At 35.8% G+C, this 25,785-nt stretch overlaps 1 protein-coding gene across 1 annotated transcript in view; it reads left to right on the top strand.

Annotated features, from left to right (window-relative positions):
• CDC73 (cell division cycle 73) overlaps positions 1–25,126 on the top strand; it is an 84,970-nt gene extending 59,844 nt beyond the window's left edge. The window contains exons 11-17 of the mRNA XM_065886215.1: positions 2,570–2,627; positions 8,894–8,929; positions 9,237–9,324; positions 14,264–14,425; positions 16,936–17,036; positions 23,376–23,517; positions 24,436–25,126. Of these exons, the coding sequence (XP_065742287.1) occupies positions 2,570–2,627; positions 8,894–8,929; positions 9,237–9,324; positions 14,264–14,425; positions 16,936–17,036; positions 23,376–23,517; positions 24,436–24,472 (624 nt within the window). The 3' untranslated portion in view covers positions 24,473–25,126. The remainder of the gene's footprint in view (positions 1–2,569; positions 2,628–8,893; positions 8,930–9,236; positions 9,325–14,263; positions 14,426–16,935; positions 17,037–23,375; positions 23,518–24,435) is intronic.
• The last annotated feature ends 659 nt before the right edge of the window (positions 25,127–25,785 follow it).

Here is a 25,785-nt window from a genome sequence, read left to right on the forward strand (position 1 = left end):
GGCGTCCTGGCGGAGAGCAGGAGGGTAAGGTGACCCAGGAGGACTGCTCTCCCACGTGGCTTGCAGTTTCAGGTTTTATGGTGATGGGATTAGTTTCCAGGTTGTCTCTGGCCAATCATTCTGACACAGGGTCCTTTCTGGTGGCACGTGGAACCGCTCAGCCAAGATGGATTCCAGTGAGGAGGATTCTGGGAGGTTGGTAGGACATGTGGACTGGCATCTCCTCTGTCCTTTTGACCTCTCCCATATTCTTCCGGTTGGTGGTGTCTTGTTAGTTCCGTGTTCCTTACAGGATCTTCTGTCATAAAATAACTCATGCAGATTGTTACTGTCCTTGCCTGGCCAGGGTGGGTGGTTTCAGTCAGTGTTTTCCCTAACAGTAACTTCATTATGTCCTTCTGCAGATGGGTTTTCTCCATGGGTCAAGAGACACGGTTATCTGTAATTTTAGACTTAACCTCCTTATAGCCTTGTGACTGGCAAGCTCCAGTTTATAAAACACATATCAAAGAAGAACTCTCAATAGACCTAGCCCAGGACATATGTCTTGCCCAGTGACCAGGAACCAGGGGCTTATTGCCAAAAGGAATGATTTGGAATGGGAAGGGGTCATCAAGCAAAGATTGCTTACTTGGTAAACATAAAATGCCCATTATTGATATTTAAAGGGGTCTAGTTTTGTAGACAGAAATACTTAAGGGTAATAATTTGTAATGGAAAAGACTTTTCTTTTCCATTCTAGTGCTGTATTCTAGTGATTTTGATCTAAGTCTACTCTATTCAGGTGAAGAGGGCTTTGATTTGGATTCAACCAGCCTTATAGTCAAATGCAGACAGAAAGAGGTCTCCATATGTGTGTGCTCATTGTTTTTCCTGTCTCATTTCCTTTATTTTTCTTCCTTCTCTGTGTACTTAAACCATACCCAGTGAGTCTGTATTTACATATAAGGATTTAAAAGTAATATGGTTAAAGCTTAATCTTGTTATTTTATTATATAATGTCTAGTTAATTTCTATTTAATGATTATCCCTTGGCTTCTGATTTTTAAAAGTCTAGACTCAGTTCAATATGACACACATTTGTTGAGTGTTTTAGGTACTAGATTTACAAAGAGGAGTAAAAGCCGTTGTGTCCCCTAACATGAACTTAGAGAAAAAATATAAATCAGAAATTTCAGCATGTTAAATGACGTTAAATGTTTAATATGCTCTCCACCTTAATAATAACTCACTTTCTTTACATTTAAAATTTTACTTGAATATAATTTACTTGTAGTGTAATGACCATATCATTAGTAAGCTTGACAAATTTTCACAGACTTAACACATCCATGAAACCAGCATCCAGATTGACTCAGTTTCAACCACACAATGTATAACTAAATGCATAACAGTGAAAATATTGGAAAAGGATGTTCTGCTGTCTTCGGGTACCTTTTTTCCCAAAAAAGTTTTTGCTAGTTGCCTCTGCTGCTATTATTTTTTGCAGTAAAGAATGGTTTCTTTGGCTTTTTAACTGAATGCCAGGAATCCCACCGAATTCCAAGTGAAATACATTCTCTGTGTTGGTACTAATTTTTATAATCATTAAAAAAAAAAAGATGCTTTGGGATAGCTTATCATTCCAAATGATTTTACCATTCCAAATTTTTGAAGAAAGTGTAATATGATTAAAATTAACATTGTTTAGCAGGACTTCTTTAGAAATGTTTCTGTGGTTGTAGTAGTGATTTTTATTATTATGGATTTATGTAACTTCCATGATATTTATCAAATTTCCTTCACTTGAATACAACTAGAATAAAATCTCCATGAGTTACTAGTTGTTTTTGAAATTTACACTTGTAGCTTTCTGTAAAGAAAAATGGTTTAATGAAGAATTTAGTGTGAATATGATTGAAACTATTGCACTAAATATAGATAACTTTTGAAGTATTTTAAGCATTTCAGAGGCGTTTATTCTTGAGTATATAATTGATGTACTTCAATACATAGCATATTTCCTTGTATATATTACATGCTTAGTAATTAGTTGAGATTTGTTATTCAGTTTTTAAGATATTTTCAACTACTCTTAAATGTAACAAATCTCATCTTTATAAATGGATTATTTCCCCTGAATATTTTAAAAGGCATTTAATTTGAAATATTTGCATTTTTAAAAATGAACTCAAGGTAACACTTTCATCTTTCAAATGTGAGATTATGTATCATTTATTCATTTTGAGACTCTTTAAGGGAAAAAGAGATCGACTTGATTTTTAAACTGGTAACGACATTTCTGAGAATATTATAATTGCCAGCAATTAAGCAAATCATTGAGTATTTGAAAAATACTACCTACTTACAATAACTACTGAATGGTAACAATTTAAATATATTCCCACTTAAGATTTCTCTTACTACTTCACAACCAATAGCATAAAAGATAAGGGGAGGTTTTTCCTTTTTTTTTTTTTTTTTTTTAAGTGGAGTGACTGAGAGAGATATGGAATTTCTTTGCAGTAATTAAATGAAAGTGTTTATTATGCAAAGGAACTTTAACATACCCATTTTTATTCTTTTAAAGGAGGGTGCCTCGGCCCGTAAGACGCAGACTCCTGCAGCACAGCCGGTACCAAGACCAGGTAAAAATATAAAACTTTTTGATTTTTGTTTTTTTCTATAATCATGACAGTGAAAATTTTTGATAATGTATAATGCTTTGAAGGAATTGAAATTTTATGTAAAATACTTCAAAACTAGTATAAGAACATTTACTTGAGTAAATAGGTATAGTTGAAGAGTTAAAGAAAATTTTTAAGAAAATGTTTTTAAGATTTTAAAAACATGTTTTGAAAAGCTATTTATTATGTACCCATTCCCCCATCAATTCCTTGTTTGAATTCCATGATAGTATGGTGGATGTGATTTTTGTTTTTTCCTACAGAAGCATAGAACCATAATTTTAATAGACTGATAAGCAGCTTTGATGTTTAGATTTTCAGATATCTGTGTTATTGAGCATATTAGGTTCCATAATCATTTTTTAAAATATGTATGTTAATAAGCAAGGGTAGTATTGAAGTTACTGGGTTGGCCAAAAAGTTTGTTCGGGTTTTTGTAACATCTTATGGAAGCAACTGAACGAACTTTTTGGCAACCCAGTATGTTAGCAGTATTTTCTTTTCCTCTTCCTAGTACCTAAAAAGATTGATCTTTATAAATGCATGCTATATTCATTTTAGGTGTTTTGGGTTTGATTTTAGTGTTCATTTGTTTTATTTTTACATTTAGCATAGTATCAGTGCTGTTAAAAGTGGCTATGAAGAAAATGAAAAGAATTGAAAAGGCACAGTCAGGAATTTGACTGGGTGATCTTCCTTTTCAGTTTGTTAGTGTCAGTAGTGCAGATTTGTATATCTTTTTATTCATAGTACATTCGCACATAGGCTAATTCTAAAATTATGTAGATTACAGGTATTCAAATTTCTGGAAGCACTTTAAAAGCATGATGTTAAGAGGTTTATATTGGGATGGTTTTGTAGGCTCTTTCACTGTGTCTTGGATCCATAAACCTGGGTCTTGACATGACTAGTATTTACTTTTTTTTTAAGTGACGGGTTTGTTTGAAATCTTTGTTAAATTTGGAGCACATTGGATGTAATTTCTTTCAGATGACAGGACCATGGCACTATTTTTCAGTAGAGAAGACCATACCAAAAGCTGTTAATGAGAGTATAAGGAAGAGCAATTAAATTTAATAAATATTATTTGAATGCCTTCCATGTACGCAGTGCCAGAAACTAGGAGAAGCTAAAGGAGCTCTTTTCAGGAATGAAGAAAAAAGTCAAGGAAATAAGAATGGTCAGACTAAGTTGGACCCAAGGAATATAGCCTGCAAAGTAGAAGAATATTGTGAAGGCAGTTGAATGATAGATACAGAATTATTTGTTTTCCCTTGGAAGGGGGGGATGGCAGGCTGTAGTTGGTCAGTCTAAAGAAGATCACATGAGAAATTCAGAAATGGTATAAAAAGGAAGAAATCACCACCTGAGGATTCTAACTCTGTTTTGTGCTGTGTGATAAATAACTGTCTCCATTTCACATTTTCTCAAAATCATTTGGCAGACAAAGGAAAGGGGTAGGGGTGGCACTAATACCTGAGTAAACCCGGTTGTTCAAATGTGCCATGTAATAAAGCAAAGGGAGCTGGGTTCTACCAGCTAGTTAGTTATGTGATCCTGGGGAAGGTCACATGTGAGGTAAGGAGCTGTGGGTCTTTTCAGCTCCTAATATTCCATCTTTCTTTTTCAGTTGTTCTACCATGGTGATTAAAATGGTTGAAATTAATCTTATCTAATGTCTCATAACAAATACTCTGATGCCCATCCATGTGAGGTCTCCTCTTCTTTTACTCACTGATTGATTCCCATAGGTCCACAATCCCTACCTACCATTCCAAAAGCAGTGATTTATTATTTTATAAGTTTTTAATGCTCATTTGTCAGTAAGACCTGACTTGAGTGGGCATTAGCAGTTTGTCATCTTTGTCTTGATCAGTGAATTTTTGTTTTGCAGATTGTTAAATGTATTTGCTTATTGGGTGATGCCCAATTTTGAAGGCATATTGTGCAATATATGGCATGTTCACCTGGATTATCTTTTTAAAATTGAAAAAAAAAGAAAACCACACAAAACATTTCTGGCAATGTAACGTTATACATGAGACAGCATAGACCTATACTGTTATTTGTTAGGTAGAGTTTGAATTATTTGGAAATAGGGAACTGAACTACCTACTCTTTTTTCCTTCAGTGAAGGAACTCAAGGATGGTGTTCCCTTTTTTTTTTTTGGCTGTGCTGCGAGGCATTTGGGATCTTAGTTCCCTGACCAGGGATTGAACCCGCACTCCCTGTATTGGAAGGCGAATTCTTAACCACTGGACCACCAGGGAAGTCCCATGGTGTTCCATTTTTGATCATTTTTTCTTATTTATTCTTTCATCAAATATTTATTTAGCACTAATTGTGCCAGGCAAGTCCCTGGGTCAATTTAATATTTTAAAGTGTTTACAATTATTCCCAACTTCTAAACATTCATTTAGGGAATATAACTAACAAGAGGCACATGCCTTCCAGTGAATTAAGAAACACAAGCCTTTGATAAGCTACAGTCCTGGAACTTAATGTTGTTTCCTTTTATAGCCACATGAATCTCTTGCACATATCCCTGCTCTTGCTACCTCTTTCTAATGCGTGTACATCACATACTTCACTTCTCCAGCTTTCATTCTTTACTTCTGTTTCATAGGTCTTCTGAAATGGGTAGGTGAGTACCCATGACTCTGTAACTCTAGTTTATCTGCTTACTGCTCATGTGAGATTGAGAGAGAGAGTTAGCCCTGTTCAGTGATCCACTTTGTAACGTAGGTGTTGGTTGGATTACCTCATTCCATAGTTTTAAATCTATGTGCTGATGATTTTCAAACTTTTGTCCCTAATTCTTCCTACCTCTGGTATCATCTGTTAACTGTTTAACATTTGGATGTGCCATAGGCATCTTAAAACTGATTAAACCTTAAAACCTTTGCTCTTTGATATTTTTCCCAAGATGTCTTACTTCACATTCTTCTGCTTCTTCATGAATAAATGACACTGCTATCAACTCTGTTTCTTAAGTCCAAGACTTAGGAGTTACTCTTCATTTTTCACATTTGCTTATTCCTCTCATCTAATATGTCAGTGAGTTCTGTCAGATTTACCTTTTCTGTATTCCAGATTTATCTGTTCTCTTTATCTCCACTGCCACAACTCAAGTCTAAGCCACCAGCATTTCTCTAGACTAGTGCATCTTAAAGTATTGATATTAGTCCATTACCTGTTTAGTTCTGGTCCCTAACAAGATACAGATAGGAATTGAGGGTACAGTACTGGCACAACATCCAGGTGCATGGCCAGTTTTCTACCTGTTCATTGTTACTGTATTTTATTTAGTTGACCTTGGAAAGTTTACAGAAAAACATTATGCTTAACCGCACATAATTTGGGTAGCACCACTATAGAATATCGGTGATAGTCCTAACTAAGCTTCCTGCTTTCACGGTTGTCCCTCTTATTTTTTATTTTTATTTTTTTTGCGGTCCGCGGGCCTCTCACTGTTGTGGCCTCTCCCGTTGCGGAGCACAGGCTCGGGACGCGCAGGCTCAGCGGCCATGGCTCACGGGCCTAGCCACTCCGTGGCATGTGGGATCTTCCCGGACCAGGGCACGAACCCATATCCCCTGCATCGGCAGGCAGACTCTCAACCACTGTGCCACCAGGGAAGCCCCACGGTTGTCCCCCTTGTCCCCCTTTTGATCCCTTATCTAAATTTATTGTTTTTCCCTTACAGAAGGTGTGATGTGAAAATCAAATTATGTCACTTTCTGGCTTAAAAGTTACAGGGTTTTCCAGTGGCACTTAAATAAAAACTTAACGTTGCCTAGAAAGCCCTACATAAAGTGGCTCCTACTTGTATTTTTAACCTCATCTCCTGCCACTCTTCCTTTTGTCCCCATGGTCTGTCTGTACATTTGCAGTTCCATAAGCATGACAGTTTCTTCCTGCCTTTGGCATTTGCCCACATTCCTACCTCTTATCAAGACTGTTCTTTCACTTGTTCTTTGCAAGTTGGCTCTTTTTTGTCCTTCAAACCTCAGCTTAAATGCCATTTCCTTTGAGAGGCGTTTTCTAAGCATTTTGTCTAAAGGACACTATAATATCAGTATACATTCTCTTTGCTCCTTAATATTATGTATTCAAATTTGTTTATATGTGTTTGTTTGCCTATTTGTTATGGTCTGGTTCCCCTATTTTACTGAAAAGTCTTTGAGGGCAGGGATTATTTCTGTTTTATTTATCATCATAAAAATAAGAACCTAGCAGAGTGCCTCGTACATAGGCTGTGAATAAATATTTAAGTAAAGAATATTAATTATATTTGAAATCAAGCATAGTAACAGTAGTTGCCTCTTCTCAGCTTGTAAACAATCGGTCATTGCGTTTGCGGAAGGCGGTGGTAGTGGTAGAGGCACAACGTCAGCAGTGGCCACGAGGTTCAGTGAATGGTAAATATGCCCAGGGCCCAGGACCTGGACAACTTGCCTTGATGTTTTTAAGACTCTTAAAACAGGATCGAGATGTAGAAATTGTTGTCTCTGATTTATGGTTGGGGACAACTGAAGCTGAGCGGCATTCATCTTAGCGTGCCGGGGTAATATGCCTGCGAAGCGGCACAGTGGGGATAGAATCGAGATCATCCGAGTACAGGCTCTTGCTCTCCATCACTCTCCTTGTGGACTCGTATTATTCTGCTCTTTGGTCCCCCATCCTTTAAATCAAGCTTATCCTTAGCGTGTTCACCTTCATGTCCCTGTCTTAGTCCTTAATTGTATTTGTTTTTTTACTAAACACCTAAAGTTTCTTTTTAATATGTGAGCTTTTATACTTTGTGTTTTTGCTACATTAAGTCTTCTCAGCCTTGATTTGAGAGAATCTTTTCCTATATTCCAGGGTCCATTGTGGGTTCCCTTAGCAAATCAGTGGTAGTTCATTGAAGATTTCTTTGTTCTCCTTAGTCATTCAGCACCTCCGTCTCCAGTTTATCCATCTCTCTGTCCATCCCATCATTCCTGTATCCCGCCAGCAAATTCTAAGTATTTATTGAGATTGTATTATACTCCAGATGACACTATCTAGCTGTATCCATGTATACATGTCAGATGTATCCATGAGTACTATTTCTAAAAATAATTTAAGAAAGTTTTAGTATTTTTTTCTCAGGAAGAAGAAAGATGGGAACACCATAATAAATATGTGTGTGAACTTGTATTTGTATATATCTTTCTCTGCTTTCTGTGGCTAGTAGAATCATACTTGTGGACTACATAGTATTTTCTCACAATGAAATAGCTATATAAAGGAGTACAAAGTATTAGTTAAAATTTAGCATTTTACTGCTTTTAAAATGGAACATATTCCAAAGATGTGTGTGCTTTCCTTTAAAAGTGGTGTCTCTGAGAACTAATGTTGAATTAGAATTTTAAATTGTTGAATTTTTTTGTGTGTGATTTAAAAAAATTAATTGTAGCACAGCACATGGCACGTAGAAGGCAGTCAATAAAAATTTATTGTATGAATAAATACTGAAAATTGAACATACAGCACTTTTTATTGTAAAATATGTTAATCTTAACCTAGGCTGATATTGCCATTATTATGCCAACAAATATTTTTGTGTATTATAAAGTCCATTGTATATACAAATAATGAAAAGATACAAATATTCTTGTTTTTATAACATGTATTCAAAATTATTGATAATAGGGCAATTCCAGAATAAAGACCTTTACATGACTCATTGCCTATAATGTTTTCTTCTGCTAATAAAAACCCAAAAAATTTTAAAAAGAGAGAAAAGGGTAAATATTTTAGGTCTTAGTCCCCAGTAATGTCTTTGTTTTTCCTCCACAGCGGTTAAGTACATTTCCCTCTCCCAGCCCTTCCCCCAGAGTTAGATGCTCTTGTAGTACTCTGTTTTTGCATTTATTACAGTGTAATCAGTTAATTCAGAAGTTATTTATTTGCTTCCTTTTCTAGATCCAAGCATCCATGAATGTAGATACTCAGTGCCTACCAATGCCCATGTATCCCCTTTCCTTGTGACCACTGATTGTTGAAGTGCTAAGGCACTGTAGTGGTTTTGTGAAGCAGAGAAATAACTTAATATTATTTAAGAAGATTGCAATACATTTAAAAATTCTACAACTAGTCATATGTAAATACAAATATTTTAGGCCTTATTTACTTTGTAGGTTTGAAAATAAGAATGTGATTTTCATAACAACATTTTGAATTTTTTTCTTTCTTACAGTTTCTCAAGCCAGACCTCCCCCAAATCAGAAGAAAGGTAAGGTTGTGCCTGTGACTCTAAACTTACTTTAAAAAAGTAAACGTGAGTAAGCTAGCTTACAAAATCAGGGCTGATTGCATGCTTGTGCAGTTATACCAAATGTTTGTGTTTGGTGTCTGTTCTGAGTAGTCAGTGCTCAAGTCATCCTGATCGTTAAATATTCTGAGTATCACTGCTGACTAAAATATTTTTTAGCTCAAAAGAGTTAAAATTACAAACTTACAAACTTCTAACTTATAATTAGGAAAGTAACTATAATTCCTTTGAATAACATATTTGCTCCTTTAAAATTTTGTCCTTATAGGATCTCGAACACCCATTATCATAATTCCTGCAGCTACCACCTCTTTAATAACCATGCTTAATGCAAAGGACCTTCTACAGGACCTGAAGTAAGTAATTTCTTAAACTGTTCTTTTCATAGGACATGGAACTATTGTTGAGAATTAGTGTTACTAATGCAGTATTTATTTTGAGAAAGCAAAAATTCAGTTTCAGTGCTATAGGCTTTACAGATAGTCTTAAATATAAATTTCAAAACAGCATATTCTTTTATATCTGAATACTGTGGGGAAAATTATAGAAACTCTGACTAAAGTTTTAACGAAGAAGGTATTATTGTATTAATTTTTAACGTGAATTATTTTGCTCCAGCTGAAGAGCTTGAAGAGGTTCTAAAACAAATTCAGGTTGTCTTCTCTTCACTTCCAAATTCTGGTTAAAGAACCAAAAAAGTAATATGAACTTTAAATAATTAGATGTATATACCTCCTAGAGGGAGGAGGAGGGACCATACTTTTTTAACCTAGACATCAGTAAAAGATAATTGAAGAAGTGAAGAGGAAATCTGTATCCTGTGTTAAAATTTCCAGTTGCTTAACTTTCTCAGTAAAATAACGATGACGATTCTTAAAAAAGAAACAAAACAACCTCACCTCCAAAAAGAAAATCATGCTGCTTCTAAATAACTTATGACTAATTAAAAATGAGTAGCAAAATAAGTTGTAATACTTGCTGATTCCAGGTTTTACCAAATACAGAATTGAATTTTGAGTGCCTGTGACTTAAATAGCTGTATAAAAACCTACGTAACTGGCACATACAAGTGTATTCGTATAGTGTTTTTTCTTTAGTACTTTAGAGTGAAATTTTCAGTGAACCTTTCCCTAATAACAATGTGGAAAGAAGGAATTTTTAGGTTTTATATTTTATTAGGCTTTTTTTGTGAAGTTTAGTATTCCGACAGTGTTGTGGATTACTCAGATAATCTACAGTCTGCAGTTCCTCAAGTAATCTACAGTTGGATGAATATGAAATATAATTATTTTGGCCCATCTCTTTAAATAGATCTGATAATAATATAAAATATTATTTTATAATAAAGATAGCAAGTAGTGCATGGAAATCACAAACTAAATTTTAGCATCTTTCTCCTTAGCCTTACTACAGAGAAGCCAAACAATTTAACAAGACTACCTTCTTTGGATAGATCATGCCCAATTTTTCTCCTCAGTTTAAAACACTCCCTTCATTGTTTAACACCTCATTGCAGCTGACATCTCCCCTGCAGCTTGAGTCAGCTGGAGGCTTTGCTATGTAATTAATGCATAATTGAAACCTCCTCCACACAATTATAGTACTGGCTGTAACCCATAGCTCATGTTGGCATAGATTCTGTTTGGTTTCATGTAAAATTGAGGATTCTTCAGTTTTCTAGCCCTTCAATTAAGTAAATGAAACGAAATAAAATAAAACCTGCCTTCACCTTTAACATTTTAAATAACAGAATTAAGGTTGTATCATGGAAATATGAAAAAGCATATTTTACATTTTAAAACATGATCTTGAGAGAAGTTTCACTGGGACCATAAGTTTATTTAAAATAAACTGATTGGATGGCACTTGTGACTCTGGCCACGATGGTCCTCTCACAGGGCAGAGTTCCAAAGAGGAAAGATTGCACGGAGAGAGTGCTCCAGAGATAGGCAGAGGGTTCCCCTTGCATTAGTCAAGTACTGTTCAGCACACACATGTGAGGGAACCACTTAAGGCCTGGGGAAGAGCAGGCAGAACGGTTACTGGAGCTTACACTGGACCATAAATAGTTCGTGTTCCCTGCTGCCACATGCAGTGCAGAATGATTCAACCACTCTGGAAAACCATAGAGGAGTTAATTTTTTTCTTATTACATTGAAGGTATTATTGCACTACCTTCTAGCTTCCTTTGTTGATGATGAAGAGGTCAGCTGTGGTAATCAGTCCTTTGAAAGAAATCTGCTTTATCTTATTATTTTAAAGATCATTTTAAATTTATCTGCTGTACCTAGGTGTAGATTTCTTATATATCCCACCTTGGGATTCAGAATTGAATCTATGGATTTGTGTTTTTCATCAGTTTGGGAAGTCTTGGCTCTTATCTCTTTAGATATTACCTGTGTGTTCTCCCTTCATCTCCCCTTTTTTCTTTCTATCTGGGATTTAAATGAGACATACTTTAAGACTTTCTCATTTCATCATCCATGTCTCTTAAACAGTTCTACTTTCCATCTGTTGCTCTGTCACCTGCATTCTTGATCATTTCTGTAGGTATAACTTGTAGTTTGTTTCTTTGGCCGTCCCCTAGTCTAGTCATTCCATTTTAAAATTCAGATATCTTATTTTTTCTATTTTAGTGGTCCTGTTTAGTTCTTTTTCAAATCTTTGGTCTCTCTCTCTTTTTTTAAAATAATTTCTTTTTCCCTGTACATATTTTAGGCTTGTTTTACAGGTTTGGTCTTTGATAGCTGCATGACTAGAAGTCCTTGCTAATCATTTTCTTTTGATTATTGTTTCATTCATTATACCTCATTTCCTTGTGTGTTTAGTTTTGGGTTTTTTATACTATTCATTTAATGGTTTTCATTTAGTAATTTCTGTTCATTTTCCTTGGAATTTTTTTCTTGTGGAAATTCTTTGAGTTCCAGAATGAAGATTTGCGTTTGTGTCTGCTAAGCACCTGGGAGCATAGCCAATCTAACATTGCTTTAAGTTAAATTCTCAGTTTGAGGTTTAACATTCAGAAATTATTGTGAATTCCCCAATTTCAACTTCTTTTATTTAGCAGAAAGGAACTATATTTTTTTTAAGATTTTTTTTTTGATATGGACCATTTTTAAAGTCTTTATTGAATTTGTTACAGTATTGCTTCTGTTTTATGTTTTGGTTTTTTGGCCCTGAGGCATGTGGGATCTTAACTCTCCAACCAGGGATCAAACCTGCAACCCCTGCATTGGAAGGTGAAGTCTTAACCACCACTGGACCACCAGGGAATTCCCGAAAACTATATTTTTAATCTGTGACATAATCCATAAAATTGTTCTGTTTTTCAAAATAACGTAAACTTAAAATCTGGAACTTAACCTTGGTATGTCAACTCATTTGCATTTTATACTAAGAAAATTATTTTACTAGAACTGTTCTTGTTTAAACAGTAATGACTTTAATCATATCACCCATACTCCTTCACCCTCATAGAATGCAAAGTGGAATAAATAAATTGCAAATATTGGATGAGTCAGTTAATATCAAAATATTTCTCCAGATCACAAATATCCATCCAATCAGTTGTGTATCATTGCTGGTTGTATTCATTAGAGCACTTTTTGTTCTGAGTATTAAAAACCAACTCAAAGTAGCCTTATCAAAACAAAATAATTTATTAGCTCAATATAACTAGTCCTGGCTTCTGACACAGCTGGACTCAGTGCTAAATGAAGTGATCAGGAGTTAGTCTCTCTGTCTCTTAAGCAGGTTCTCCTGCTTCAGGGGCAAAGATGACCATCAGAAACTCCAGGTTACCAAAAATGCCAGGATTAAGTCTTATCTGCCTGGCTTGTATAACACACTTATTTCCGAACCAGTCACTGTGGTCAGGGTTGTTAACTCTTGCGTTAACTCCAAGTGAGGTCCAATTTGCAATTCCGAGATTTGATTATTCTTGCACTTGTCAGGGTGTTGGTTAGGGCTGGGGTGGACATGGGGGGCAGGAAAATGGGTGGGCACTGGGTTTATTTCTAGTTTACATTATTTATATTATACTGAACTTAACCCCCAGAGTCCTAGCTTTATGAAAGAAGGAACTTCTGTTAGATTCTCTACCTTGAGCAGAATATGGGCCTTGTTTCCTCTTCCAGGAGTCTAGTGAAATATAGTGTCAATAAAAGACAAAACTTAAGTTTAATTAGTTTGCCAGTGCCTTCCGTGGATGGAAAGAAGTCTGCAGTGTTATTCTAACCTCTTTGAGTTCCCTACTTTACTCAGTCTTTGGCCCAAGAGTTCTTTACTTCTTGCTAGCTAGCTCAGAGATGCCTTTACAATGTTCTTCATACTTTATCCCACTTTGGAAAACTTTCTGACAGTTTCTTTTAAAGTTAAACATACCCAGTGATTGAACAGTTCCACTCATAGGTATTTATATAAGAGAAGTGAAAACATACGTCCACAAAAAGACTTATACCAGAGTATTTATAGTAGTTTTATTTGTAATAACCGCAATTTTGGAACCACCCAAATGTACCACAGGAGAATGTGTAAAATTGTGGCATATTCATACAATAGAATCTTATTCAGCAGTAAAAAAGAATTCATTGGTAGTTCACTACCAATATACCCCTCAGCATGGATGAATATCAGAAACATTAAATTGAATGAAAGAAGCTGGGCAAAGAAGAGTACAATTCTGTACGATTCCGCATATATGAATTCGTAGGACAGGCAAAACTCGTCTGTGGTGATGGAAAGCAGAATTGTATGGTTTCCTGTTGGGGGAAGAGGATGGGGATTTACTGAAAGGTACAGGAGGAAACTTTTCTGGTCTGTCGCACATGTTCTGTATCCTGATGGGAGTGGTGGCTACCATGTGGAAAGGGGTGTTTGCTGACGCTCCTGGGTAGACTGAGTCACCTAGCTAGCCACGTCAGCTCCATTTCAAGTGACCTTTGAGTTATAGTAAAATTTCCCTCTTACTAGCATTTGAGAAATCAAGGATTAGTGTGGTTGTTTATATAATCTTGAGGAATACTAAATGCTAGATGAAGGAATATAAATTGGGTGTCTGTGTGTGAGACTGACACACACACATACTGACTTCTGGCCTAAGTGAGCTTGAGTTCTACTTGGCATGGGAATTAAAGACCCATACTCTTCAAGCATTGTGATCTGTACATGCAGAGTGGGTTTATATCAAAAAATAATGTTTTTGGTTTAAAACTATCATTATTTAAAAAATCATTTCAAAATACGATTTCTTTTCTTTTTAACGATTCCTGTGGAATCATTTCTGTTTTTTGAAAGGTTTGTCCCATCAGATGAAAAGAAGAAACAAGGCTGCCAACGAGAAAATGAAACTCTAATACAGAGAAGAAAAGACCAGATGCAACCAGGGGGCACTGCAATTAGTGTCACAGTTCCTTACAGAGTAGTAGACCAGCCCCTTAAACTAATGCCTCAAGACTGGTAAATTAATCTGTATTTTTCACATAGTCGTTAATTTTTTGTGTAATGAACAAGTATCAAATTTTATCATGAGTTCTAGATAGAACCTATCCTTGAAACCTGTGTTAAAATGTCTAATTTGGTCATCAGTAATGTTAACATTCTAGTAATACCTAAGAAATATATTTTGGATGTCTAAACTTTATTTTACTTATAAGAAGAAACACAAACTTCTGGAAAACTTGGAGAGTAAAAATTCTTTCCACTTGTCCATTTATTCTGGATCAGCTTTTAGAACAAAATTTTCAAATAGACTAATGTTGTTTTAGAGGGCCTATGTTTTAGATTTTTGATTTGGAGAATTCAGATTTTTTAGTAAGAAGTGATAAGTGAAAGCATTGTTACTTTTATTGTAAGGAAATAATTTAACAAAAATAATAACATCACCCCAGTTCAGCTCTTTTATTGCATTAAAATGTCCTTTAATAAAATATTAAGCTATTGGTTTGGCCAAAAAGTTCGTTCGTGTTTTCCTGTAAGATGTTACGGAAAACCCAAACGAACTTTTTGGCCAACCCAATCTTTGTAATATAAAGTGCGTATAAATTCAGATACATGAATTACCTTAAATTGTTTAATTAATCTAAGCCAGAGTAAAAATACAAAGTCTAAGTGTGCATTTCTCTGATATAGAGAGTGTAACACATTGATGCATTAGCTGAAATTTACCTTTGAAGTACTTATTAGTCTTCAGATGTTAGGAAGTCAAGCCATCGAGAATATTAGTATGTTAAAAATTTACTAAAGAATCAAGGGTTCTTGTATTAGAATTCTCCTTTAGTACCTAACAGAAATACTTTGAGTTATATATGAGGTCCTAGCCATTGGTGTCATAACCTAGGGATAACATTTTCCTTACCTTTCTTCTGTTCTCTGTTAATTGTCCTCTCAGGAGTTCACTGGGAATAGTATTTTTATTATCCAGCTCACCTGCTAACCCTATGAGACGCACTAGGATCTAGGGGACCTCTGTCTAGCAAATCCTCTTTACTTTGGCAGGTACCTTGGACCTTCAACTATTGTATGGTGCAAGTTACATCATAAAATTAAGAGGCCATTTAATAGTGTGCTCCATTACCAAAGATGGTTTAGGCAGTATGGAGCATATATGCCATGAAGGAGGAACTTTTTAATTTAAGGTTTAATTTTAGCGTTAGAGATTTTGAGCAGGTTAAGAATTTTAAGCTGTGGTTTTTCTTAGTAACTTTGATCACTGCTGTAAGTCTTTAACTTGAATAGAAGGTAACTTTGGCTTAATATTCTGTTGGATGTACAGAGTCTCCATCTAATGCAGTGATTACCAAAGTGTGGTCTGTGGACCTCTGAGCATTCCCAGGACCCTTTCAGGGAGTTGTAAGGTCAGAACTGTTTCCATTGTAACACTGAGTTGGCTATTCATGTGATTTCTTAGCCCCCATACAGGACAATAGCATAACCAGTGCACAAGATCAATCATTGATTTCCCTCCCTCTCTCTGCTCTCTTCTCACACTCCTCCCCTCCCTCCTTCTCTCTTCTGGCTAGTGGACTGTTCTCTAGTATGCTTGTGCATTTCTGTAAAATAGGGGTAATAATAGTTTACCTCACAGGGTTGTTTTGAAGGTTAAATGTGTTAACATAAGTAAACTGCTTAGACCAGCACTGGCACATAGTAAATGCTCGTAGTAAAACTAATGAGTGTTAGTTATTATTGTTGATGTTATGATTTTGTTCCCACCTCTTTAGTTGTAGGCTTATACTGTGTATGGCTTTCGTACTTATTATAATTTCTCAGTTTAATTAAATTTTCTGGAAGCTAATGAAATATGAGGGCCTAGAAAGAGATTTGTGCTTTTTAGGAAAATGAAGTTGAATGGCTGGGAAAAACAAGTTGCTTTAAAAAAAACTTAGAGAATTTAGGGTGAATGAAACAGCTGTAAAACAATTGAAAACGTTTAAAAGTTTAGGTGATTTCTGTACTCAGATTATTTTCCAGATAATCAGAAGGACTCAAAATAAGGCCTTTGAGCTTTATAAAATGGTTAGCAAATTATTATAATTTATAACATTTATAATTAAAGTGAAATATTTAAGATGCGTTTGAATTTTAAATGATTTTCTTTTAAAACTAACTTTTTCAATTAACAGATATACTACTGTTCCCTGTTGCATAAGCAAAATGGGCCCTTTAATTAATAGAAGGGGCAGAGATAAAAGGCTAAAAGGATCACGTATAGGACTGTGCATGTAATTATGTTTAAATGACTTAGGTGTAAAAAACAACACATGGGAAATGTAGCAATCATTATGTACCCTAATGGTAACATTATAATGAAAAGTTATGGTAATGCAGTACTGTGTTTGCCTCACAGAAGTATTGACAGGAGACTATTGCAGGAATAAGGATGAGACTCTTTCCATAAGGATTATAGTAACCAAGAATATTTGAGATACTCAGCCTCCACTCTTCCCTTCCTTCTTTTCTATTTATAGGGACCGGGTTGTAGCAGTTTTTGTGCAAGGTCCTGCATGGCAGTTCAAAGGTTGGCCGTGGCTTTTGCCTGATGGATCACCAGTCGACATATTTGCTAAAAGTAAGAGTCTCTTTATTTTTACTGCTTATCTAATATAGAAATGCTTTTGCTTTCCTTCCTTCCTTCCTTCCTTCCTTCCTTCCTTCCTTCCTTCCTTCCTTCCTTCCTTCCTTCCTTCCTTCCCTCCTTCCCTCCTTCCCTCCTTCCCTCCTTCCCTCCTTCCCTCCCTCCCTCCCTCCCTCCCTCCTGCATGGCTATGCACATGTGATGTGTATACCAAAAGATTCCTGTTAAGTACCACATATTTTAATTTTTAAGCACCTGTGACATTTTTTTTTTTTTTTGCGGTACGCGGACCTTTCACTGTTATGGCCTCTCCCGTTGCGGAGCACAGGCTCCGGACGTGCAGGCTCAGTGGCCATGGCTCACGGGCCCAGCCACTCCACGGCATGTGGGATCTTCCCGGACCGGGGCACGAACCCGTGTCCCTTGCATTGGCAGGCGGACTCTCAACCACTGCGCCACCAGGGAAGCCCCTGTGAAATATTTTAAAGCCTTTTTGGAACATTAATATTTTCTGTGTACTTATATCTAACAGTGAATTATTGCCTATCCCATAACATTAATAAATCATTAATACTGTTGCATGTCCCTACACTTTTATTCACTTTGTTAGCCAGTTTTTAAATGGGTTGGCTTTCGCCTGCTACTCCCACTATCTGGAGTGGTTGCTGCACGACTGGCCTTTTGCTGTTCATTTAGGTCTCAGCCAAGTAAGTACTCTGTCCTTTAGGGAGCCCTTCTCTGACCACCCTGGAAGTAGCCGTTACCTCCTCCCAGTTACTGCAGTGGTAACACTCACTGTTGCTTGACATTATCTTATTTTCGTATCTGTATTGTAAGTCTTCCCTGGCTAGAATGACAGTTCCAGGGTGGGAGCAGCCTTATCTGCCTCGTTCACTGTTGTATCATCAGCACAGAAGAGAGCATGGCGTTGGGAAGCATTCAGTAGATACCTGTTAAATGGATAGATTTCATGTGTCTTATGTCTTTTATTGACCATATTTTGGTATGTATTGATATACCAAAAGTAGATGAATTTAAGCTTGTCTTTTTTTTTTTTCTTTTTTTTTTGTTTTGTGGTACGCGGGCCTCTCACTGTTGTGGCCTCTCTCGTTGCGGAGCACAGGCTCCGGACGCGCAGGCTCAGCGGCCATGGCTCACGGGGCCCAGCCGCTCCGCGGCATGTGGGATCTTCCCGGACCAGGGCATGAACCTGTGTCCCCTGCATCAGCAGCCGGACTCTTAACCAGTGCGCCACCAGGGAAGCCCTAAGCTTGTCTTTTTATTGGTAGGGATAGTCTAATTATCATTTAATTTGAGTACCCATTTAAGTTAGTAACATTAGTAAAATTACTTTTTAAAAATCATGCTCATGAAACAGGTATGTTTGTTAGAAATAACAACTTTACTTATTATGAATGTAGACTATGCTACTGTGAAACCCAGTTTTGTTTTTTTTTTTTTTTAAAATAAAACAATTTTAGTTTTTGTTAGTGGTACCACCATTCTTCCAGGCTGGAAACTGCCCAGGCTTGAAAGCTTTTAATTGCTTATTCTCCTGCCTTCATTCAGTTTTAAAAATGAATTCTAATATGATGGTAGCTTTTTATGTTATTTCAGAAACCTGAGTAATGCACAGGTTTGATAAATAGAAGTCAAAGATGTAGAGAGAATGGGAGTTTTAATGAAAGCAAAATGTCAGTGAACACTAATTTTGTTGTGTTTTACCTACTTGCTTGCCTTGTTGAATAATACTGTAATAAAAAATGATTAGAATGTCTTCAAGATATAAATGCTCTCTAAATTCATTGTTGTTTTGTTCAGATTGTTAGTCTTCAGAAATTTAGATAAGAACTTAGAGATTTTTTAAAAAGTTAACAATAATAAATTTCTTCCAAGAAGTATTCTTTCTCTTCAACTTTCCTTCTTTACTTATCAGCATTTACAATGAAAGTACTCTTGCCACTTGCATCATAAAGGGAAACAAAACCCTTTCCTCTTACCTCATCTTTTCTTCTAGCTGGCTCTCCTTTCCTTTTACAGCCAAGCCTTTGAAAGAATTGTCTCTACTCACTCACTTTCTGTTTGATTCTCAGGCTACTGTAGTTGTGCTCTCTTGCTTGCCCACTAAACTGTTCCCGCCAGACTCACCAGTGACCCAAATATTGGATACTTTTGATCTCCTTATCAGAATTTTACTCTCGATCCATTTCCTCCTTTTTAAATGTTCTTTTCTGAGGGCTTGTTACATTTTCTCAGACACTAGCTGCTCTCCCTCTGGCTTTCAGTGACATATTTGTGTTCCCGCTTCTCTTCTCCTATAATTACACATACTCTCTCAAGGAGATCTGATAGCTTTCAGTTACCATCTGTATCCTCTGTTTATAAAAGTTATGTCTCTGGCTTGATATTCTGGGTCTGCCTATCTCGCTGATGACCAGGTGACTCCTTGTGAAGTCCCATCGGTGTATCAGGACTCAACCTGTTCCAAGCGGAATCTATTGTCTTATACCCTCTGTCATCCCCAAGCTGTTCTTTGCCTCAGTTTTTTTTTAGTAATTTGCCTAAGCCAGAAATTTAGAAATATGTTATCTCTTAGCTGGTCTCCTTGCATTTAACTCTTTACTCTTCTAGCTCCTCACCTTTTCCCCATAACCCACATAGAAAATGATAATCTCTATATAGCATAGGAGTAAATTGAGGGTACTTGGTAAAAAAAATTATATTTTCTTCATATTGCACAGTAAGAAAATACAAAGGTTTAGAAAAGATTTTAAATATTGGATTGTATAAAATTTCCAAATAAAATCTTTTCAAAATTATGAGAGATTTGAGCTTGTAACCGGATATAGCTTTTAAAAAATATTATTATTTTTTTTAAATTTATTTACTTATTTATTTTTGGTTGCATGGAGTCTTCATTGCTGCACGTGGGCTTTCTCTTGTTGTGACGAGCGGGGGCTGCTCTTCTTTGCGGTGCGCAGGCTTCTCATTGTGGTGGCTTCTTTTGTTGTGGAGCACCGGCTCTAGGCATGCGGGCTCAGTAGTTGTGGCATGCGGGCTCTAGAGCGCAGGCTCAGTAGTTGTGGCGCACGGGCTTAGCTGCTCCGCGGCATGCGGGGTCTTTCTGGACCAGAGCTTGAACCCGTGTCCCCTGCACTGGCAGGCGGATTCTTAACCACTGCGCCACCAGGGAATTCCCCAAAATATTATTTCTCATGCTTGAAATGGTTACATACATTTGTTGATCAAGATTTTTAAATGATGATTTCTTCAAATTTTTGAGTTAATCATTGTGAAAACTTTTTCATTTAATCTTCTGTATTATGTTGTCCCTTTGTCATGCCATCATTTATCTACTGAAATACTATTTAAGAGCACCTTTCTATTTCTTTTCTTTCTTTGTTCCTGCAAAAAAGCCTTGACAACATTCATGCAGTTTGCAAAAAATGAACAATTCTGAATTGTGTGAAGTATTTTGCTTTAGTGTTCATTGTTTCCCCAGATAACTGGCTTCTTATAAGAAGAACTTTGTTTCCTCTATTCTTGCTGAGGCTTAAAAATTATGTCTTTTATGAATAAGAAACACTGGACTTACTGGAATTCCTCCAGGGAATTCCCTAGACTGGCGGCTGAGTTCTTGCTGGGGTTGGTTACACCTGCACTGCCCAAAACAGAAGCCACCAGCCACATTTGGCTGGTCCAAATTGAAATGTTCTGTCAGTGTAAAATATATACCAGATCTCGGAGACTTATACAGGACAAAAATAAAATATCTCATCAATAATTTTATATTGATTACATGGTAAAATACATTTTAGATAAACTAGCTTAAATAAAACCTTAAAATTAAAAAAAAAAGATCTTTTATGGTATCTTGGTGTAAGTTTGCTTGCCACCATTGCTTCATGCTAATAACATACTTTGTATGATGAGAGAAACCATATGTTTCCTCATTTGTGACTTAACCTTTTTGGACTCTGATATTGTTTTAATTTAAAAACTTGTGTATTCTATTGGAAAAATAAATACTGTGTAAACTAAATCTACTGAAATTAGTAAAGGGGATTATAGGCCTTTATATAAGGCTTTATTATTTAGTTTAAATTAATTAGTTAATTAATTTTGGCTACATTGGGTCTTCATTGCGGTGCGCGGGCTTCTCATTGAGGTGGCTTCTCTTGTTGTGGAGCACAGGCTCTAGGTGCACAGGCTTCAGTAGTTGTGGCACGTGGGCTCAGTAGTTGTGAGTCATGGGCTGTAGAGCGCAGGCTCAGTAGTTGTGGCACACAGGCTTAGTTGTTCCGCAGCACGTGGGATCTTTCCGCACCAGGGCTTGAACCCATGTCCCCTGCATTGGCAGGTGGATTCTTAACCACTGTACCACCAGGGAAGCCCTATACAAGGCTTTAGATAAGTCATTTTAAAACTTATAACTCATGTATTTTTAAGAATGATTTTTAAAGCAAATCATACTGAGAACATTAGAAAAGAGAAACATGTAGTAAGCACGATAGAGAGTATTCAAATATTGACTTCATTTAATTTAAAGGTTTAAAGAAACTTAAAAAATATTTTTTACACATATAAATAATAATTATTTTGAAAGTGAGTTTTCTGAATCCATAACGGATAGTCCCTTTAAATGAATTGGTTTAAATTGATTAATTTGAATTAAATTCAAAATAAATGTGCTCAATGAGGAGACCTTTATTTATGAAAGCAAATAATTTAGAAGTAATATTTATGTGTTTTTTGGGGGCACAAATGGTTTATTTTGTATTTCCATCAGGGAATTAGACCTTGATTAGTTAACATCAAAAGCCAGTAAGTCTGCAAGCAGTATGGAACAAGCAATCTATAAATCAGCTACTTAAAAAAATTAACAGTCAATCATTTTCTCTTTAGAAACTCCTAATAGTAGGTGATAATGGTGATAGTAATGATCATATCTTATATGTTAGAAAAAAAGTAAAAAATGGAAAGAAAAGGTAAACATCTTCCACGTACACAAGTAAAACTAACACTCCACTGATGATAAACTGATTGCAAATACAATAATAAACTGGTGAGGATGGTCCAGCAGGACGGTCAAGGAAGAAGATTCAAAGTCAGTGTTTATGGTCACCTTTTAACGTTTGACAGCAGACACTTGTTGGGAAGTTTAGTCCTAGAGTCTTTAATCTCCCCAGCAACCAGAGATAGCATTTGAAAACGAAAATCAGATAATTTCACCTCCTTGCTCCAAACTATCTAGTGGTTTACTATCACATTTGGAATAAAATTCAGATTTCTTATCATAGCTGAATAGGTTCTTCATATAGGACATTGCCTACAAAAGTTGTTCTTGTTTGTAGGGCATTCCAAGCTTGCTTCTAAGGGCCTTTGTATCAGCTGTTCCCTCTGCCTGAAATCCTCCTCTTCTAGATCTTTGCTAGACTCTCTTTTTATATCATGCAAATATCTACTTCCAGATAACCTTCTCCAGAGACCTTCCAGTTGTTTCTTCTTCCCTTTTCATTTCTCACCAAGTTCCGTTAGTTCTCACTTGCTAATTATCTCTTGAATCTTTCTTGTCATATGTGTATCTTCTCCCCAGTAGAGCATATCTCTTTCTCCTCTAGATTAGTATGCTGTATCATCAGTCTCTGCTATACACTCTGCAGTGAATCCCTACATCTCTTAGGTAAAAGTCCAAACTCCTGAATATGGCCTACAAGGCCAGCATTGCTCTGAACTTCTATGGTCTTAGCTTTTATTCATTCCCTGTGTTATTTTTTTTTCCCCTACCTTACTTTGCATGATGCAATTTTGTTAAATTTCTTTAGTTCCTAGACTAAACCTTTTTCTCTTTGAGCATGTTCTTTTTGTTAACTGGATCACTTTTCTGTGTAATTCTTACTCCACCCTGCCTATCTAAGCCTTTTCTGAATCCCACGACGTGGGAAAGGTACTATTCTCCTGTGTTCCTATGATATTCTACTACCTTTATCATACTGTATGTGAGTAGTCTTTTTCTTCTTCTTATCCTTCACTGGATCATATGCATTTTATTTTACCTCATTTTTTGTTTCAGTCCCCAGTGGCTGGCATGTATAAGCCTCAGTAAATTTTTGTTTAATTGAATGTTTTGGGAGATACTACAGTGCTCAGCCTCTTATTTCAAAGATCACTTTGGTTATAATACAGTTTTGGTTGGTGGAAGAAAGGTTGACTTTTTTTTTTTTAAGTTTTTTTGATTAATGTCTGTGTTTGGGTATTTTTATTCTTTTATAAAATATTTTTATAATTTTGGTTGCAGTTTGAATAAAGAGTATTAATTCTCCCCCCCTGTAGTTAAAGCCTTCCATCTCAAATATGATGAAGTTCGTCTGGATCCAAACGTTCAGAAATGGGATGTAACAGTATTAGAACTCAGCTATCACAAACGTCATCTGGATAGACCAGTTTTCTTACGATTCTGGGAAACCCTGGATAGGTAATCCTGATCCTAAGATGCACTTAACTTCTGCCTTATATTAGTAATTTTCCTGCCTCCTTATTGGATTTTAAGTTCCTTAAAGTTGTGAACCGTATCCCCCAAAGCCCCTTTAAGACATTACCTAATTTGTTGTTGCTCTAAAATAGATAATTAACCAATATCTTGGTTATACTGACTTGAACAAAGGGAGAAAGGGCTTATAGCTTGGTAGAAAGAGCACTAAATCTGAGTCAGAAGACCTAGATTTTAGTCTTGATTTTGTGATTCGGCTCGAATGAACCATGTGACTTTTCTGAACCTTGTTTTCTGTCTGTCCAGGGAACTTGGACTAAGTAAGTGATCCCTTAGTATTTTGCCAGCACCAAAAGGTCTCTGACTCTGGACTTGAGTTATGGGTAGCTGGCTGCTCGTGAAAGGAGTTCAGTTTTTGAATATATCTTAATTACTAGTATAAATTGAGTTCTTAAAGACCTTTGCAATAATATCAGTTTTATAATAGGAAATTTAACAACAGCATGTGATCACAATACCACTGAATCTGTGGTTCTCGTTTCAGGTGCTCTGTAAAATCTGTAACTTTCTTGGTCTCTCACTGAATATTATGGGTTTCCTCAAAGTCACAGGTGATTGAGTTAACCCAGTGGTTATAATTGATAATATATTAAAGAGAATCATTTATTATTCTAGCCAGAAGCTCTTAGATTATAGAAATTATTAAGAGGAATGTTTTTTCTGGCTTACTTCAGAAATCCTTATATTCCCAAAGGTTACAGTATCCATTTTTTAGAAAATAAAACATCCTATTCCAGTGTTGATTTTAAGTTTTAAAAAATGTCAACTTATTTTTACATGTAATATTCTAAAACTTCTAGAATTCTTATAATCATTATAACCTATTATAATATTATTTTTCAGGTACATGGTAAAGCACAAATCCCACTTGAGATTCTGAATTACTTGTTTTCCCGCTTTTCTGGAAATCTGGATTAAGAAGCATGGATACACCGTGATCTAGAGACTGGGACTCAAGCTTTATGAATTTATCAATGAAGAAGGTCGCAGATCGATCTTTTATAAAACCTTATTTGATGATTTATGCTTCAAAGGGATGATGCCTGTCATATAAGCAAACTTTTTGGCTTACAACTATTTTTTTAATATTAGCCTTCTAGTCTGTAATGGAAATTGTATATTTTGATAGAATTTTTTTCTCCATTGGTTAAAGTAGCATTACTTAAAATTTGTTTCTTTAGAAAATAAATACAGGTTACAAAAGTGTGTATATGTAGAGGTTATAAAGCTCTCTAAGCCATCTTCTGATTTTTCATTGCTCTATAATTCCTTTTATTGAGAATACTGTGTTATGAATGGTATTAATTTTAGTCTCTGGAACTTCCAAAACCAAGCAAAGGGATGTGACTATTTTGAATGAATCAAAATGTCAGCCTGTATGTGTACTATATCTGTACTTTCTCTATTTAAAAAGGAATAATGAAAAGTCAAGAACAATTCATCACCTTTGGTTGAACTGTTCGGCTTTTCAAGACTTCTTTACTTAAAATGAATACATTTAATGAATGTACATTCTTCTCACTGACTTTGGTAATTTTAAAACTTAGAATGATATATTTCTATCTGTGATATCTTTCCACTTGAAAAATCTCAAAACACAGATTAAAAACCTTATAGGCTATAGTACTTTTTATTTTGGGAGCCAGAGTATGATTTGGGGGAAAGAAATGTATTAGTCCTACTGCAGTGTAACTGTCTTTTCTCATAAGTCCACCTTTGATTCTTTGTATGGTATAGGATTTTGAGTCTTCTGTTTCTAGGCATGTTCTTATCTTCCATTATCTTTAAATATTGATAAACTCTCCCAGACACCAAAGAACATATTTGCTTAATTAAGTGTCTGAACAGAAACAAGATAAAAACACTGGTATTTTTATGTGCGTATTCAATATCGTATAAAATATAAAACCTATATTTTAACTTAGTAAAATATTTTACTACTTCTGTACGTTAGAGTGTTGCATCCAAGGTAAAACGAATGAGCTTTTTTCTTGAGTCTTGATCCACCTTTTATTACTTAAAAGCAGCTTTTGGAACCTTTACTCCCCTAAAGAGTTTTTGCCACTAGAATTGTTGCTGATCATTCATCTTATGTCATTTCCCGCCCCAGGAATCTCTCGTAGGTTAACATATTTTATGTATACATTTAGCTCTTTCTTATGTTAAGCTGACATTACCTAGCCTCATTTTGAA

Source organism: Phocoena phocoena, chromosome 1, assembly GCF_963924675.1.
Source record: "Phocoena phocoena chromosome 1, mPhoPho1.1, whole genome shotgun sequence".
Lineage (NCBI taxonomy): Eukaryota > Metazoa > Chordata > Mammalia > Artiodactyla > Phocoenidae > Phocoena > Phocoena phocoena.